At 45.5% G+C, this 16,106-nt stretch overlaps 1 protein-coding gene across 3 annotated transcripts in view; it reads left to right on the forward strand.

The window, feature by feature from the left end:
* The window catches only part of PEX14 (peroxisomal biogenesis factor 14), a 134,731-nt gene that overhangs the window by 112,328 nt on the left and 6,297 nt on the right, over positions 1-16,106 (forward strand). For all 3 annotated transcript variants that reach the window (XM_058552875.1, XM_058552873.1, XM_058552874.1), the window contains exons 5-7: positions 10,114-10,199; positions 13,868-13,970; positions 15,131-15,228. In XM_058552875.1, the coding sequence (XP_058408858.1) occupies positions 10,114-10,199; positions 13,868-13,970; positions 15,131-15,228 (287 nt within the window). The remainder of the gene's footprint in view (positions 1-10,113; positions 10,200-13,867; positions 13,971-15,130; positions 15,229-16,106) is intronic.

The following is a 16,106-nucleotide window of genomic DNA, read 5'->3' on the forward strand; positions in this document are numbered from 1 at the left end:
GGTGCCGTGTGCGGGCAAATAAATACCATTAGTGGATATTGAGAGGGCTTGTGTTACAGGAAAGCACTGAATAAAGAAATCCTTTCCTTAAGTTTCTTAGGCCATTGAAAGAGCCTTTGGTGTTGGTGGTGGCTAGAATTATGGCTGGGCTGACAGTGCAGGTTGTGTTAGTTTTATAAGATTCTGCAACAAATAACGGAAAACTCAAAATAAGAGTAGCTTAAACAAATAGAAGAATCTCTCTCTGTTGTGTAAACGTAGGCAGTTCAGGCTGCCGTGGTGGCTCTGTGGTCTTCAGGGACCCAGCTCCTCTCCTTGCTCTGCATCCCTGACATCATCTTGTGCTCCAGTGTGGCTGCTCCAGCTCCTACTGTCCCATCTGCTGTCCATCTGGTAAGAATGGGGAAAAGGAAGGAAAAGGACAAGCCACCTTCCAAGGACACTTCCTGGAAACTGCCCTCATCACTTCCACTTTCTCCCCATTGGCTGGAGCTCAACCACACGACCATACCTCTCTGCAAGGGGCACTGAGAAATACAGTTCCTGTTCTGTCTGGTGGGGCGTGTTCCTAGCTTTTCATATCCCATAGAAAGTTTGAGTTAGAATAAACACAAAATTGAGGATAATGGTTACCTCTGAGTGGTGAGGAATAAGTGGCTAGCTTGAGAGGTGTTTGGAAAGTTTTAGCTGGTCAAGTAGGTGGGTTTCGGATTGCTAATTTTATTGTTATGCTTCATAACTTATATAAATGTTATATTCTTTGTATGTATCAAATATTACAGGGTACATTTTTAAAAAGTTGAATTAGAATTCTCAGGTCTTGCTTCTTCCCTTGGTCTTAGCTGCTAACAGAGCAGAGAGAGAACTTAGAGCCCACCCTGCTGAGTGTTGTTCTCAATCACTGCTGACTTCCTTTAGCTCTCTTTTTTTTCTTTTTTTAAATTCTGAGTAGACTTTTAAAAAACAGCTTTATTGAAGTATAATTTACATAAAATAAAATGCACCCACTTTAGTTGTACGATTTGAGTTTTGACAAGTGTACACACTCCTATGTAGCCATCACCACATTGTAGAACATTTCCAATACCCCAAAAGGTTCCCTATGCCCCATTCCCAGCCAGTCCCACCCCACCCTATCTCTGGGGCAACCACTGGTCTGCTTTCTGTTGCTTCCAGTTAGACTTATCTTTCCTAGAGTTTTATAAAAATGGAATCATACAGTATGTACTCTCTCCTGTCTGGTTTCTTTTGCTCAGCATAATGTTTTTGAGATTCATCCAAGTTTTGCATATCAGAAGTTCCTTCCTTTTTATGACTGAGTGGTATTCCATGGTATGGACGCACCACGGTTTGTTTATCCATTCACCAATTGATGGGCTTTGGGCTGTTTCCAGTTCTGAGCTGTTACTAAAAAAGCTCTTGTGAACACATTCGTATACAAGACTTTGTTTTATTTCTCTTGTCTTTATTCTCTTAAATGCTGAGGAGTGGAATTGCTGGGTTATATGTTAAGTATGTGTTTAACTTGATAAGAAACTACCAAACTGTTTCCAGAGTGGTTGTATCATTTTACATTCCCAGTAGGAATGTATGAGAGTTCTAGTTGCTACATATCCTCACTAACAGTGTTCTCAGTCTTTTTAATTTTAGCAATTTTAATGTGTGTCTAGTGGTATCTCATAGTGGTTTGAGTTTACATTTCTGTGATGACTAATAACGTTGAGCATCTTTTTACGTGCTTATTGTCCATTTGCATATCTTCTTTTTTGAAGTGTCCCAATCTTTTGCCCATTTTTAATTGTCGTCTTCTTATTGAGTTGGAAGAGTTCTTTATGTATTCTAGATTCGAGTTCTTTGTCAGATATATTTATTGTTAGTATTTCCTCCCAGTCTGTGGCTAGCTTTTTCCTTCTACTTACATTGCCTTTTGAAAAGCAAAAGATTTTGAATTTGATGACATCCATTTACCTTTTTTTTTTCTTTTACAATTCATGGTTTTTGTGTCCTATGAAGCCTTTGCTTACCCCAGAGTTGGAAAGATTTTCTCCCATGTTTTCTTCTAGAAGTTTTATAGTGTTAGCTTTTATGTTGAGATCTGTGGTTTATTCTCAGTTAACTTTTATGTATGGTGCATGTGAAGGTCAAGGTTCATTTTCCCTATATGGATATCCAGTCATGCCAGCACCATATATTTGAAAGATTATTGTATCGCCACTGAGTTACTTGCCCTTTTATCAAAAACCAATTGTTTATATATGCATGGATCTGTTTCTAGACTCTTTTTTTAAAAAAATTATTTTTTAAACAAGGATATTGAACTATATTTTACATATTGTAAAACTCACCCATTTCAAGTGTACAATTCAACGATTTTTTAGTAACTTTACTGAGTGATGCACTCATAAATCAGTTTTAGAGCACTTTTGTCCCCCAAATAAGATCCTTTGTGCCTGTTTACTCTTAATATCACCTTTAGCCCCACGCAACCAATAATCTACTTTCCATCACTATAAATTTACCTTTTCTGGACATTTCAGTTAAATAGAATCATACAATATGTGATCCCTGTGTCTGCCGTCTTTCACTTAGCGTAATATTTTTGAGGTTCTTCCATGTTGTAGTATGTAGCAGTACTTCCTTCCTTGTTATTGCTCAATAGTATTCCATTGTGTGGCTGTACCACATTTTGTCTGTCACTTCACCAGTTGATGGACGTTTGGGGTCGTCTCTAGTTTGGCTAACATGAATCATGCTGCTGAGAACATTTGTGTGCAAGTCTTGCGTGGATGTACATTTTCATTCCTGTTGGGTAGATATCTAGGAGTGGAATTGCTAGGTCCTGTGGCAGTGAAGTTGAATTTATACACAAGATGAATCAATTTTAAGTGTACAATTTGATGAGTTGTACAAATTGTAACTCATTTAACTCATGTAACCAAGACTATAATCACAATATAGAAAATTTCCATCACCCCAAAAAGTTTCTTTGTGCCCCTTACATCAGTTCTCTACTCCACTTCTGGTTCCTGCCAACCAGCAATTGACTCTCTGTTTGCTCTGTCTACTCTAAAGTTCTGCCTTTTAGAAAGTTTCATGTAAATGGAATCATACAGCATGTAGTCTTTTGTGTCTGGTTTCTTTACCTTAACATAATGCTTTTGAGATTGATCCATGTTGAAATAAATATATTTTTTAAAATATATTTTATAGGGGGCCGGCCCTGTGGCTTAGCAGTTAAGTGCGTGCGCTCCGCTGCTGGCGGCCCAGGTTCGGATCCCGGGGGCACCCTGACGCACCGCTTCTCCGGCCATGCTGAGGCCGCGTCCCGCATACAGCAACTAGAAGGATGTGCAGCTATGACATACAACTATCTACTGGGGCTTTGGGGGGAAATAAAATAAATAAATTAAATTAAAAAAAAAAAAAGTATGTTTAAAAAAAAAATATATATATATATATATTTTATATATATTACTTTTGTGAATAGAGATGTGAATAAAACCAGGTCGTAAATATTTTAGACTTGGTGAGCTACATATATTTCTGTCACATCTTCCCCCCAACCCTCCACTCCCATTCTCCTCACAGTCTTTTAAAAATATAGAAACTATTCTGAGCTCACAGCTGAGTAAAGGAACCTGAGATGGGACTTGGCCAAACGGACTGTGTAACTCCTCTTACTCCCTTGTATGGATGTACCACAATTTGTTTATCCATTGACCATTGATAGTTGTTTGGGTTGTTTCCAGTTTGGGACTATTATGAATAATGCTGCTGTGAACGTTCATGTATGAGTCTTTGTGTGCACATATGCTTTCCTTTCCTTTCCTTTCTCCAATACCTAGGAGTGGAATGCCTTAGTCACACATTAGGTGCATGTTTAACTTTATAAGAAATTGTAAAACTATTTTCCAAAATGGTTGCACATTTTACATTCCCATCAGCAATGTCTGAGAATTTCAGTTATTCCACATCCTTGTTAACACTTGGTATTCTCAGTTTTTAAGTTTAGCCATTATAATGTGTATGTAATAGAATCTCATTGTACTTTTAATTTGTGGTTATATTTTCATGTGCTTATTGGCCATTCATATATCTTTTGTGAAGTACCTTTTCCAATCTTTTTTTAAAATCACCTTGTTTGTCTTTTTATTGTTGGGTTATAAAAACTCTTTATATATTCTGGTTACAAGTCCTTAATCAGATGTATGTTTTGCAGATATTTTCTCCCAGCCTCTGACTTGCCTTTTCGTTTCCTTGACAATGCCTTTTCAAAAGCAGAAGCTTAAAATTTTGATGATGTCCATTTTATCAATTTTTTTTCCTTTTACGGTTCATGCTTTTTGCATCTTAAGATATCTTTGCCTACCCCTTTGTAAAGATTTTCTTTTATGTTTTCCGTTTTCTTATGGAAGCTTTATAGTTTTTACTTTTTTATTTAGGTGTGTGATCCATTTTGGGTTACTTTTTGTGTATGGTGTAAGGTGAGGGTCAAAGTTCATTTTTTTCCCCTGTGGCTATCCCATTGTCCCAGCACAATTGTTGCAAATAGTATCCTTTCCCCATAGAATTGCCTTGGCCTGTTTGTTAAAAATCGGTTGACCATATAAGCATAGGTCTATTTCTGGACTCTTCTGAATTCTTTCAGTTTAATTAGAGCTCGTATTTTTTGATCTATGAGTGAGGACATGGATATGCCTCTCAGTGTCCTTCCTCCCTAAAGATGACACTGCTGATAGCATTGCAGCTCATGAGACGTGGAAAAGATCGTCTTTCACAGGATGTTCATGTGAAGACAGGCCTTGGATTTTCAGATGTGGCTGCCCCTGGGCTGCTGTGGGGCCTTTGCCTTACATGCTGCTCAGGTGCTTCTGTTCAGAGCAGAGCCGTTCTGTTTCTAGCTGCTGCGCTCCAGGTCGGTTTATCTTTCTGACCATGGCCGGCGGTCCACAGCCGTGTGCTTCAGCGTGCCCCCCGTGCTGTGGCCAGCCTCCACAGCTCAACCTGTAGTACTCTTCGCTGGTCGCCAGTCTCTCCGTGCACTTAGCCCAGCAACTCTGTGCTGTAACAAGCACTGGTCTGGTGGACTGGCTTGACTCCAGGACCTCACTGTGCATGAACCTGTCTTCCCGTTTAATTTTCAGGGTCACTTGCAAGCAAAGCCGATGGGGTGATTTGAGAAGCTAGATATACTGCTGTGTGAAGTCGCAGCTCCAGCCTTGGTGAATGTGGAGGGGACTACAGCTAGGCTTGCCCGGTTTCTGCCACTGCCTTGCCCTGTGCTCAGGCTGTCAGCCTCCCCAAGGACTGGATAGTTTCTCCCTTTTGTCAGCTAGCGCATCAGTGGATGCAAATTGTCTCAGCAACATGATTTCGTGACAGCTTTCAGCTCTTTATTATTGATGAATCTTTACTGGATTGTGGGATTTCTGTGATGTCAGAGAGTCCCTGACTTGGTGGTTTCAAGCTCAACATTGCTGTGTTGTATGCATGATTCCCAGCTCCATGCATGTATTCCTACTTGTTGATGCTTCTTCTCGCCTGCTAGGTGAGAAGTTCTTGGTTGATGGAGATGTAGCTAAAGGAATTGAGTACTGTTGGTTTAGTTGGTGTTCAGTGAATGGTTAAGGAGCCGTGGCGGTGCAGCTCTCCTGCCCTGGCATAGCCTCCTACACGGTAGTCTCACCTGAAACATGAGCCTTTGGGCAGACACGCCTCTTTGGAGACTGTCGGAGCTCAAGCTAGTTGATGGAGTCCTTGGAAGGTTAAGAAAGGCATTGAGTTTCCAAGAGCTCTACACTCTTCTCCCTACAACAATTTATCCTCTGACCTTGTTGCAGCCTGAGGCATAAAGGGAGTCCCACAAATGCTCAGTTGTACAGAATGAGAATTGCTACCACAGTTGACTGTCTCCTCATCCTTCATGAGACGCGAGTGATGTGGTATGTTGTTAAAGTACTGTGCCATTCAGCTAGTTAGCTAGCCATGCCTGTTGGGAAAGTGCTGTGGAGGATTTGAATGAGTGACAGTAAAAGTATATGTGTTCCTGGGTTCTTTCAATCTAGCAAAGCTCCACCACCTTCAGTCAAGCGGTCTGTGCCTGACAAGAAGAGAAGAATGTCTTTGGGAGCCATCTGGCTGGTGATGTGGAACCAAGATCTCAGATCTCAGGCTTCCTGCGTGCTTGCCTCTTGTCTGCCTCGTCTGCAGGCAGGCATCCGCTTCCAGACTGGAGGCTCTGAAGCTTTTAAAAAGTGTGTTCATTCTGTTTCCCTTTCTTTCAAGCTAGAGCAGGAGAGTGACTGGCCCCAGTTTCTGCCCTTGACTGTATAATTCTGGACATTCGGGGAGCATGGTGACAAGAGAGGCCGTAGCTCCCAGGTGCTCTTCTCTCAGTCCCCTCGTGGGGGTCTGCGTTGGGCTTGGGAAAAATTGGCCCCAGGGTGGACAGAGGAAGGACTCCAGGTGGTTGTGGCTGGGGGTTTGAGCCAATTTGGAATCATGCCAAGTGCTTTCTCCGTAGCCCTGGTCTGTTACCCTTTCAAAGCCGTGCAGTGGATGAGAGTTATCTCTATCTTCGTTTTTCTCTTTTTTCATTTTGCCACAAGACAGAATTGTATCACACATCTCCAAAACGCGTAAAGTGGCATTTCAGCTTCTTGTCTTTATAGACTCTCTGAACTTTAGGAAAGATCATTCTGGTCCCTTTTCATTAATAATGAAAACCAGGGGGCGATAAAATGTTCTTAATGCAAGCATGCAGGAACGAGGAGCAGTGGGGGTGAAGGGTGAGGCCGGCAGGGAGCCACAGGTGTTTCTTGGTGCTTGAGGAGGTCAGAGCTCTGGGATGGTGGGAACATCTGTAGGAGGGGTCCTGGTTCTTGGACCCCTGAACTGCCGGCATCTGTTTAGCCTTGGCAGCTCCAGTCCCCAGAACAAAAGGCTGCGCTTCTCAAGGCACAGTATGTTTGCAGAAAAGAAGGATGCAGCAAGTTTGGGTTCTGGTCCAGTATTTAGCTGGTTGTGACTGTTTTCTTGTAAGATATTTAGTGGGTTTTTGAGAAATTAGTGGTGAATATAATATTCTGGACGTGTGTCCATTTTGAAGATGCTCTCAGGATTTTGGCAGAACAGATGGATGTTCTGGGTGTGGATTAAAGCCCTCCTTAACAGTGACTGTCTAGAAGAGTGGCAAGGTTACTCTAGCTTCACTTCTTCCTCCTGAAAATGAACTTGCACTAAATGTTGGATTTTGCATCACGGCACTCAGAGCAGAGGAGGCTAGGAATGAGAGAGAAGAGAGGCATGCCTGGGCCTCGGGCCCTCCCGGCTCCATTTGGTGAGTTGTGATTGCTTATCTGTGTAGAGTTGTATTGGATGGGGTCAAAGCAGCAGAGCTCCGTGACAGAGACGGAGACGGTTTCTTAGACATGAACCCTGGGTGTCACAGCACAACCTTGGGAGGGAGTGAGGAAGTCCTGGCTTGCTGTAACCCAGAGCCCGTAAAAGAAGAGATTGATAAATTTATATAAACATAAAAAAAACCCATATGCCACAAAACACCATAAGCAGAGTCAAAAGAAAAATAAACTGAGAAAGATTTTTGCAACTTCTATCATAGACAAAGGGCTAATTAATTTCCCTGCTATATAAAAGTTTCTATAAATTGATAAGAAAATCGATAAGGAGAAACGTAGGAAACACACACAGCACACTGAAAAGGAAATACAGATGAGAAGACTCTCAGTCCTCACTTGTAATAAGATAAACGCAAATTAGCACTAGAGTGAAGTACTATTTTTCCGCTGTAGTATTGGCAGAAATATACGCATGTGATTAACCCATTATGTTGGAGTGGCTGTGAGCAAACAGGTGGTCGTGGACATGGCTGGTGGGAATGAACTGGGTCAACCCCCAGGGAGGGCATTTGGCAGTATCTCTGAAAATGGCAAATGTATGTACCTCTGACCCAGCTTCCCAGGAATTCACGTTTACGGTTGTACATGTATGTGAAATGATATCTGTACACGGTCACTGATGGGAATATTGTGTGAAATAGTAAAAGATTGGAAATACTCTAAATGTCCATCAGTAGGGAATTGGTTAAATGGAATATTATGCAGCTATAGGAAAAAGAAGACTGAGAAATAGAGGGAAAAGAGAAGAAAAAGAATACATATCTGTGTTGCCTTATATGTGCATGAAAATTCTCTGGCAAGATACACAGGAAACTATTAGCAGTGGCTGTTGGTGGTGGAGGGAGCCTGTTTGCAGTAGACTGCTGTACACTATGTGATGTTTCGACCACATGTGTGTATTACTTAGTCAAAAACTGTAATCCAGAAAAGGGACTTGGGGGCCGTGGGAGAGGCCACCTGTTAATTATAGTTTGTACAGGAGACTCTGGGGCTGGGCTGTGTTGGGAAACTTGTGGCATCCACAGGCGGGGCTGGCCTGGAGAGAGGTGAAGGCTGACAGTACTTCAGCTTTGCTCAGCTGCGTTGGGGTGCTCCCTGCAAGAGTTTCGGGAATGCTGTTGCTCTTCTGTCTTCACCTTGTCTCCCAGATTCACTTCCAGATCCCTGTTCCTTGTCACGGCAGCGTGCCTCAGGATCACTTTCCACGGGCACTATAGTCTGATTCCACAGACCGACCGGTGTCCCACACCGCCAACAGTTCTGGAAACAGTGGCCCATGCCTCCCCAGTGGCAGATCCCTTGAGAGGCGGCAGAGTGCCACGCTGGGTGGCCTGACATGGCCGCTCCAGATGGACATTCAAAATGGAGATGATGGTTTCCTGTGTGCCTCAGAGTCGCTGGGGCGTCAGATAAGGTTATGGACATGAAGGCGCTCTGTAAACAGTACATGGGAAAGATTATGAAGTAGAAAACTCGCCGCTCCTCTTGTGGAAGTAGAATTTCATTCAGGAGTTGGGGGGACTTTCGTACATGCTGTTCTACAGAGCACCGGGCCAGGAGGCTGCTCCTACGTGAAGACTGGCTGCCCGTTTCCGGTTCCCCCGCAACAGCGGCACGTCGTTCTCCAGAGACGTTTCCATCCTGGTCCCAGTCCCCCTTACCTTTTGTGGCCCTGTGCAATCCCTCCTCCCCACTTTCTTGCCTGTGCAACCTCCCACCTGTAGTGTGCCCTCGAGGCTACCTGATATTTTTCTCCCAAAATATAGAGCTGACTGTGCCGCTCCCTTATGCGGAGCCTTCAGTGACCCACTCCTTGTGAAATGATGGTCAGGTCCCTTGGGCACGCTCTCCACCTGGCCCTGCCTTTCCCTCTCTGTTTCCTGGTCTCCCCTCTTGGTAAGGCCGGGTGCTCTCCTGGCCACACGGGCCGCCTTCTCTCCTTTGAGCACAGGTCAACCCTGGCCTTTGCACTGCTCGTCCTCTGCCTGGAGTGTTCTGTCCCTGGGACCCCACAGGTCTCGGCATCTGCCTCCTCCAAGGCCCTGCCAACCCCTGGCTGCCCTCCCCTGCCCTCCCCCACTCTCACATCCCCCTGTTTGGCATTCTTGGTCAATCTCTGGAGTTAACCCTGTTAAGTCATTCGTAGGCTGTCTCCTCTCCACCAGCCTCAATGTCAGAGCAGAATAGGGCAGGAGGATCCCGTCACCACTGCGCCCCCCACCCCCACCCCGGGCCTACAACACAGTCGGTGCTTTGTGAAGTTTTGAATAGACAGATGATGCAGTGTCGTGTCATCCCTGCCACCTGTCTCCCGGTTCTGAAGTGGCTCTTAGCTTATCCCTATCTTTAATAGGGCCTGTGTATGTGTATTTATGCACGTGTAAGTGTGTTTAGGTCAGCCTCACTGGATCGTTGTTGCCTGAGGGTGGAGACCATGCCCTGGGTCTTCAGATCGCCTCTGCCACCTGAGTCCCCACTCCAGGACTCAGCTCACACCAGACACCGCCACACAGCCGGCCACAGTCGAGGCAGACAGCTTCAAGAGCTGGAGAGAGGAGGGGGTCGCAGCCAAGCCAGTGTTCCTGACAGTTATACACTGTCTCCTGTGGGTCTGTTTCACAGTTGCTGATCCTTTGAGATGAGGAGACTGAGTACGTGTCCTCTTCTCCTGATGTTTCTTTTTTCCCAACCACAGGCCCTGTGGGCTCCCGATGGAGAGATTACGGTGCCTTGGCTATCATCATGGCAGGAATTGCATTCGGCTTTCACCAACTCTACAAGGTAAGTCTGGTCTTCCCCGAGGCTGCCCCTTGCCTTTTAGCCCCGTTCTCCCCCATCCTGAGGTTTATCTGGGTAGAGGCACTCAGCCCAGAGTGTGATGGCAGGGTGGGGCTGTGTGTGGGGGGCAGGGTGTACTGAGGAATGCACTCTCTAGAGGGGAACATCTGGCTCAGATCCAGGTCCTGCCCCCACCCAGATGGGTGCACTTGGCAGGTTCCGACCCTGCCTCATCTACTGGACTTGGCATCTCTCTTCAAAGTCCCTGCTGCACAGGGTGACTGTGGACCCATCAATGGACAAGCCATGTCAGTACTTAGAACAGTGCCCGGCACATACTAAGCAGACCGTAAATTTTTTTTTTTTTGGGTGATGAAGGTCCACCCTGAGCTAACATCTGTTGCCAGTCTTCCTCTTTTTTTTTTTTTTTTTGCTTGAGGAAAATTAGCCCTGAGCTAACATCCATGCCATGTCAGTCTTCCTCTATTTTATATATGGGATGCCTCCACAGCATGGCTGATGAGTGGAGTAGGTCTGCGCCTGGGATCCGAACCCACAAACCCAGCCTGCTGAAGCGGAGCGTGCAGAGCTTTAACCACTCGGCCACGGGGCCGGCCCCAGACCGTAAATTTTTGAGAGACAGAATGACATGGTGGTTGAGCATGAGTGCTGGAGTCCAGCTGCCTGGAGTCCATCCTGGCTCTGCCACTTAGTATCTGTGTGATCACAGGCTGAGTGGTCTCATCTGTAAAATGGAGACTGTAGTACCTACCTCACGAGGCTGTCGTGAAGCTGAAAGGAGGCACTGCTCCTTTGGAAAGTGCTCTGTGCCTGGCACACAGGAAACACTGTCTATGCTATTGTTCTCCCTCAGTATTTAAAATTAGCTTTGAGAATCCAGGATAATCATGTTTATGGGATCTACTTTTTGTCTCCTGTATATTTTGCTGGCATCCATATAAATCTAGGATTTTTCCCAGAATTTATAGTCAGCTGTCAGGATCCCAGAGTTCATTGCTTACAACAGAACTGCAACCACAAGGTGAACATTTACTTCCTTGATTCGAGATAACTAACCACCAGACACTATCTTTGATCTAAAGCAAATGAGTCTTTTCTAGAAGATGCATAGCCCGGGTAGGTCCCCAGAGGCAAGATGAAACAGTGGCCAGAGGGCTTACTCTCTGGTCCTGGAGAGAAGTCTCCTTCTTTCTGCTGCCGCCTGTAGCTCCGCCCCTTATTTGGAGGTTTTTTTAAAAGAAGCTGAATGAATACCCAGACTCACTGTTGTAACTTTTAGTACGTGAAACATGTTTAAACATTGCACTCTGGGATTCTTAGTTTTTGACTTAGTGCAAAAGCTAATGACAGAGTTGTAGCAGAATATTTTTTCAGTTTAACATCTATTCTTAGAGCTGGAAATTTCCATGTTAGAAATCTAGAAGCAACATGTTCTGGGTCCTGGGACTTCTCCCTCTGACCTGATGCATTCCCTTACCTTGTGTGCTGAAAGCTTATTTCTAGTCACTTAACTGCATACAATCACCAAGAAGAATAAAATGCTGAGTCAAAATTCTCAAATTAATGTCCCAGCTCTCCTAAGCAGTACCTAATCGTCACACGGCCAGCCTCCAATGGGCTGTGATCTGATAGAAACGGAGAGCGAGCCGGCCCCGTGGCTTAGCGGTTAAGTGCGTGTGCTCCGCTACTGGAGGCCCAGGTTCAGATCCCGGGCGCGCACTGACGCACCGCTTATCTAGCCATGCTGAGGTGGCGTCCCACATACAGCCACTAGAAGGATGTGCAACTATGACATACAACTACCTACTGGGGCTTTGGGGGGAAAAAAAAAGGAGGAGTAGTGGCAATAGATGTTAGCTCAGAACCCGTCTTCCTCAGCAAAAAGAGGAAGATTAGCATGGATGTTAGCTCAGGGCTGATCTTCCTCACAAAAAAAAAAGAAAAAGAAATGGAGAGCGTAGCTGCCCTTGGAGCAAAGCAGAGATATCATCATTTGTTTCCACGAACCTCTGATCGTCACTCTCTGCTTTAAAAAAGAAGAGAGACATTGGAAGATCAGTCACAATGGTGACAAGAGAATCTCTAAACTATCTGCTAATAGTTTCTTTAAATTAAAAAAAAAGAGGTAAGAAGCTGTCCTCTTGTTTTATAAATAGGTAAAGATTTAGGCTGGGGTAGTGTGTGTGCTTCTTCTCTTGGCATTTCTGATCTCAAATGGAATTTTTATTTCGTTACTTCGTTATTTTGTTACTATTTTTATTTCGACTTTTATACTTAGGAAATTTTCAACCTGGAAGTACGGCTACATTTGATGAGTTTCGGCTCAGCTGTGGGTAATAACTCACATGGTGGTTGGAAAGCACTTTGCAAAATAGAGAATGCTCCTATACGTATGCTAAGTAATGATCCTCACTTAGAGTCGCTCTTGAAATGAGCTCTCCCACAAACCCCTGTGAGAGACCTCCTCTTCCTTCCCCAATAAGAAAGCTTAATGGAGAAGTTGCTGTCTTTTTTCCTCTCTGGGCCCCAAATGGAGTAGGAACCAAAGTTCTCCTTTGGTCACACCTGCCGGTTATCACCGCTGCCAGGCCTGTGCTGCCTCCAGTGCCATCCCACTGAGGTTGGCAACTGGTCTCATGCTCCTGAAATGGGAGAGTGCAAAGTCCTGAGCTTTTGGAGTTCAGAGCATGCATTCTTTCATCCCGCTCTCCCCGTGGACACCCTGCTGCCCACCTTCCACCCCTTTATACCGTAAAGCAGGCAACCAGTTACCAGCCATGCCCCGCCTGCCTTCTTCCTGAATGTTCCAAGACCCTCAGATTCCCCTAGTCTGGGTTCCTCGCATTCTGGGCCCCCTTGTTCGGTTGCCCTGCAGCATCAGCTTCCTTTTTCCCTATGCTCAGTTTCTTCTAGTTCTGCCCCTTCCTCTCCCTTCTGCCCCTGTGCCTGAGTTCTGGGGGAATTTGATTGTATTTGGCTGTTATCCAAAGGAAGCTTGTTCTGAGGATTCAAGGCTTACTTTAGAAAAAGACTGAAGTGACTTCTTTCGACAGCCTCAGAATGTCCATATGTTATCCCCTAGTAAAAGAACCAAAGGTCCCAGAAATCTGTTGTGGATTTTCATCTAATTTCTCGAATAATTTTTTTTATTTAATTTTATTCATTTACTTCTGAATGGATAATTCATTCACATGGTTCAAAATGTTAAAGGTTCAAAAAAGTGTACAGTACAAAGCTTTCCTCCCATTCCTCCTTGGAGACCACCAGTGGTATCACTTTCTTATATAAGCTTCTACATTTTTATCTTACAACTTTTAAAATAGAATTTTAAATATTTTTTGTTACAGAAATATTATATATAGCACCATTAAGAAAACTAAAAAAACAGAACCAAAGAGTTCTGCACCACAATAGATCATATTGACTTTTTGCGTCCCCACTCCCTGGTCCTTGTCCCCTTATTCAGACAGAATTTTCAAGTGGTTGTAATCGAAGTCCCATAACTTTTGAATATCTTGCTCATTTAGGCTGTTTGCGTAGGGTTTCCAAAACCCAGGGGTGACAGAAAGTTGGTCGGCAGAGTTTGAGAGATTGTTGGAGAATAACCCCAAGTACCTACCCATTCCTCACACCCACCCTGCTTCTTGTAGAAATACCTGCTACCCCTCATCATGGGCGGCCGAGAGGACAGGAAGCAACTGGAGAGGATGGAGGCGAGTCTCTCGGAGCTGAGTGGCAGCGTGGCACAGACAGGTAAAGATTAATGACTCCATCAAGTCACCCCTCAAAGCCTTCTCCGAGCAGCCCCTTCTCTGCCCCCTCCCCTCTCCACCCCGTCTCCACTTTATGTGGTGACTTCATTTATCTGCTCTGAGAATCTGTTCACATTTGCAAATGAAGCCGCCGTCATTTCGGTTTAATTTGAAATTGCTTGTTTACTGTCGGCGCGGCCTCAATTAATTATGTTTTTACGGAAAGGCTCCCAACCTCAGAATATTAATAAGGGGAATAAAATGACAGCCTTTCTAAGGGCTGTAAAGTTCATTTTTAATTTCTGCTTCTATGAGGTTTTCAGGGGGGTTTTCAGCGATTTCCCCCCTTCTCTCTAAGAATGCAACACAGGGTCAAGAGAGGCTGTAATTACTGTGGCTCCCGGGACCCCGGCCACCTCCTCTGTCATCGACTCCATGGGGCTTGCGTTCATTACCCAGCGCCCCAACGATGGCCCAGATTAGCTGAGACCTGTCGCACTAGAGGTGGCTTTTCTCCTTTATAAACTTGTTTACTAGATGGAGGCTCTGAATCTAAAAACTCAGGCAAGCAAGAGAGCTGGCTGTCCCAGGCAGGAGTCTGTCCCTCTGGGGCGCATTTGCGAAGCCCTCAGAAACCCTCCGGTAGTGGTGGCCCCAAGGCCCGGGCAAGGTCACATGACACTGGGGAGCTCCAGCCACCTTGGGTTGGGTGGGGAGGGCAGGAAGGAGCAGTGGGGAAACAAGATTTGCAGTTTTTAACCGCTCCTGGGTATTGTGGAGACCCGAGATGTGTCTCTCCCAGGATGGGAGACTTTCTACGAGTCCCACAAAGACACAGTGAGGCCCGTGAGATGAGGGATGTAGACGTTACAGAAGTTGGAAGAGCCAAGCAAATCATAAGCAGATATAATTAGAGGGGAGAGGTTTTGGACGGATATACTGTTGACCACGGACAACGACACAATAGGAAGATAAAGTAGAAATACTAGAGGTTAGATGCAGTGCAGGTGGATTACCCAGAGTGCAGATCAATTACATGGATTGTGGGGGTGGGGGTTGTCTACAGATTAATTAGATGCAGCAGCTTAAGGTGTGTGGACAGAGAGAAGGAAGCATCTGTGTGTATCATTTAACCGAGATGTGACTACTCTTTCTTCCCAGTGACTCAGTTACAGATGACTTTAGCCTCGGTCCAGGAGCTGCTGATTCAGCAGCAGCAGAAGGTCCAGGAGCTCGCCCATGAACTGGCCACAGCCAAGGTACTTGTCCTCGACCCTCTGGTCCCTCCAGGTCCGGGTCTGCCCTGCACGGCTCTCTGCTTTCGTCCTTTGTGTCCAGTTTGCTGCATTCTGTGGGGTCTGACTTTGCCTTTTCTCACACTGATTGCACAGTCGGGGCCCACACTTTCCTTGTAGAGAAAGGAGGCAGTCACCGTGCGAGTGGCGTGGCATTCAGTGATAGAGGCTGTCCTTTTTGTCTCTGTGTCACCTCCCAGCAGGAGGGAGGAAAAGCAGCTCTCTGCCTGTGGCCCTCCTGTGACAGCACACACCCCAGCTCTGGAGGCATTCAGTGTAGACACAGAATGGTCTCCACCTGCACATTAGGTGACAGGTCACAGCATTGCCAAGAACCATCCCAGGGAACAGGGTGGGAGGTGTGCCAAGGCACTGGGCTGGGCTCTGCTGCAATGGTAGGTTCTCTAAACCTGGGACTCAGGGATCATGTAACCCCTAAAGGAGTGTAGAACTGACTGGGATTGACTGGGGCAATTTCCATGCGTCACTTCCCATGTCTGAAGCATTCTTGGCAACATCAGACCCTGGGATCAGACTGCCTGGGTCAAAATCCTCCTCTGCCACACACTAGCTGTGTCACCACAGGCATGTTACTTAATCTCTCTAAGTGTTAGTTTCCTCGTCTGTAAAATGGAGCTATAATGGTTCCTCCTTCAGTGTCTGTTTACGTGCTTAGAACAGTGGCTGGCTCTGGTCGCTCCCAGGATTTCGGGCTGTGGTCTGGGTTCTGTGGGTGTGTGACAGGGTCATTCCTGAGGCACTGTCTTGGATGGTGGTCCAAGGAGACAGTGGTCCCGTGGCTCCAGGACGTCCACTGTCTTCTCCGCTCCATCCCCTTCTCT

Source organism: Diceros bicornis, chromosome 13 (assembly GCF_020826845.1).
Source record: "Diceros bicornis minor isolate mBicDic1 chromosome 13, mDicBic1.mat.cur, whole genome shotgun sequence".
Taxonomy (NCBI): domain Eukaryota; kingdom Metazoa; phylum Chordata; class Mammalia; order Perissodactyla; family Rhinocerotidae; genus Diceros; species Diceros bicornis.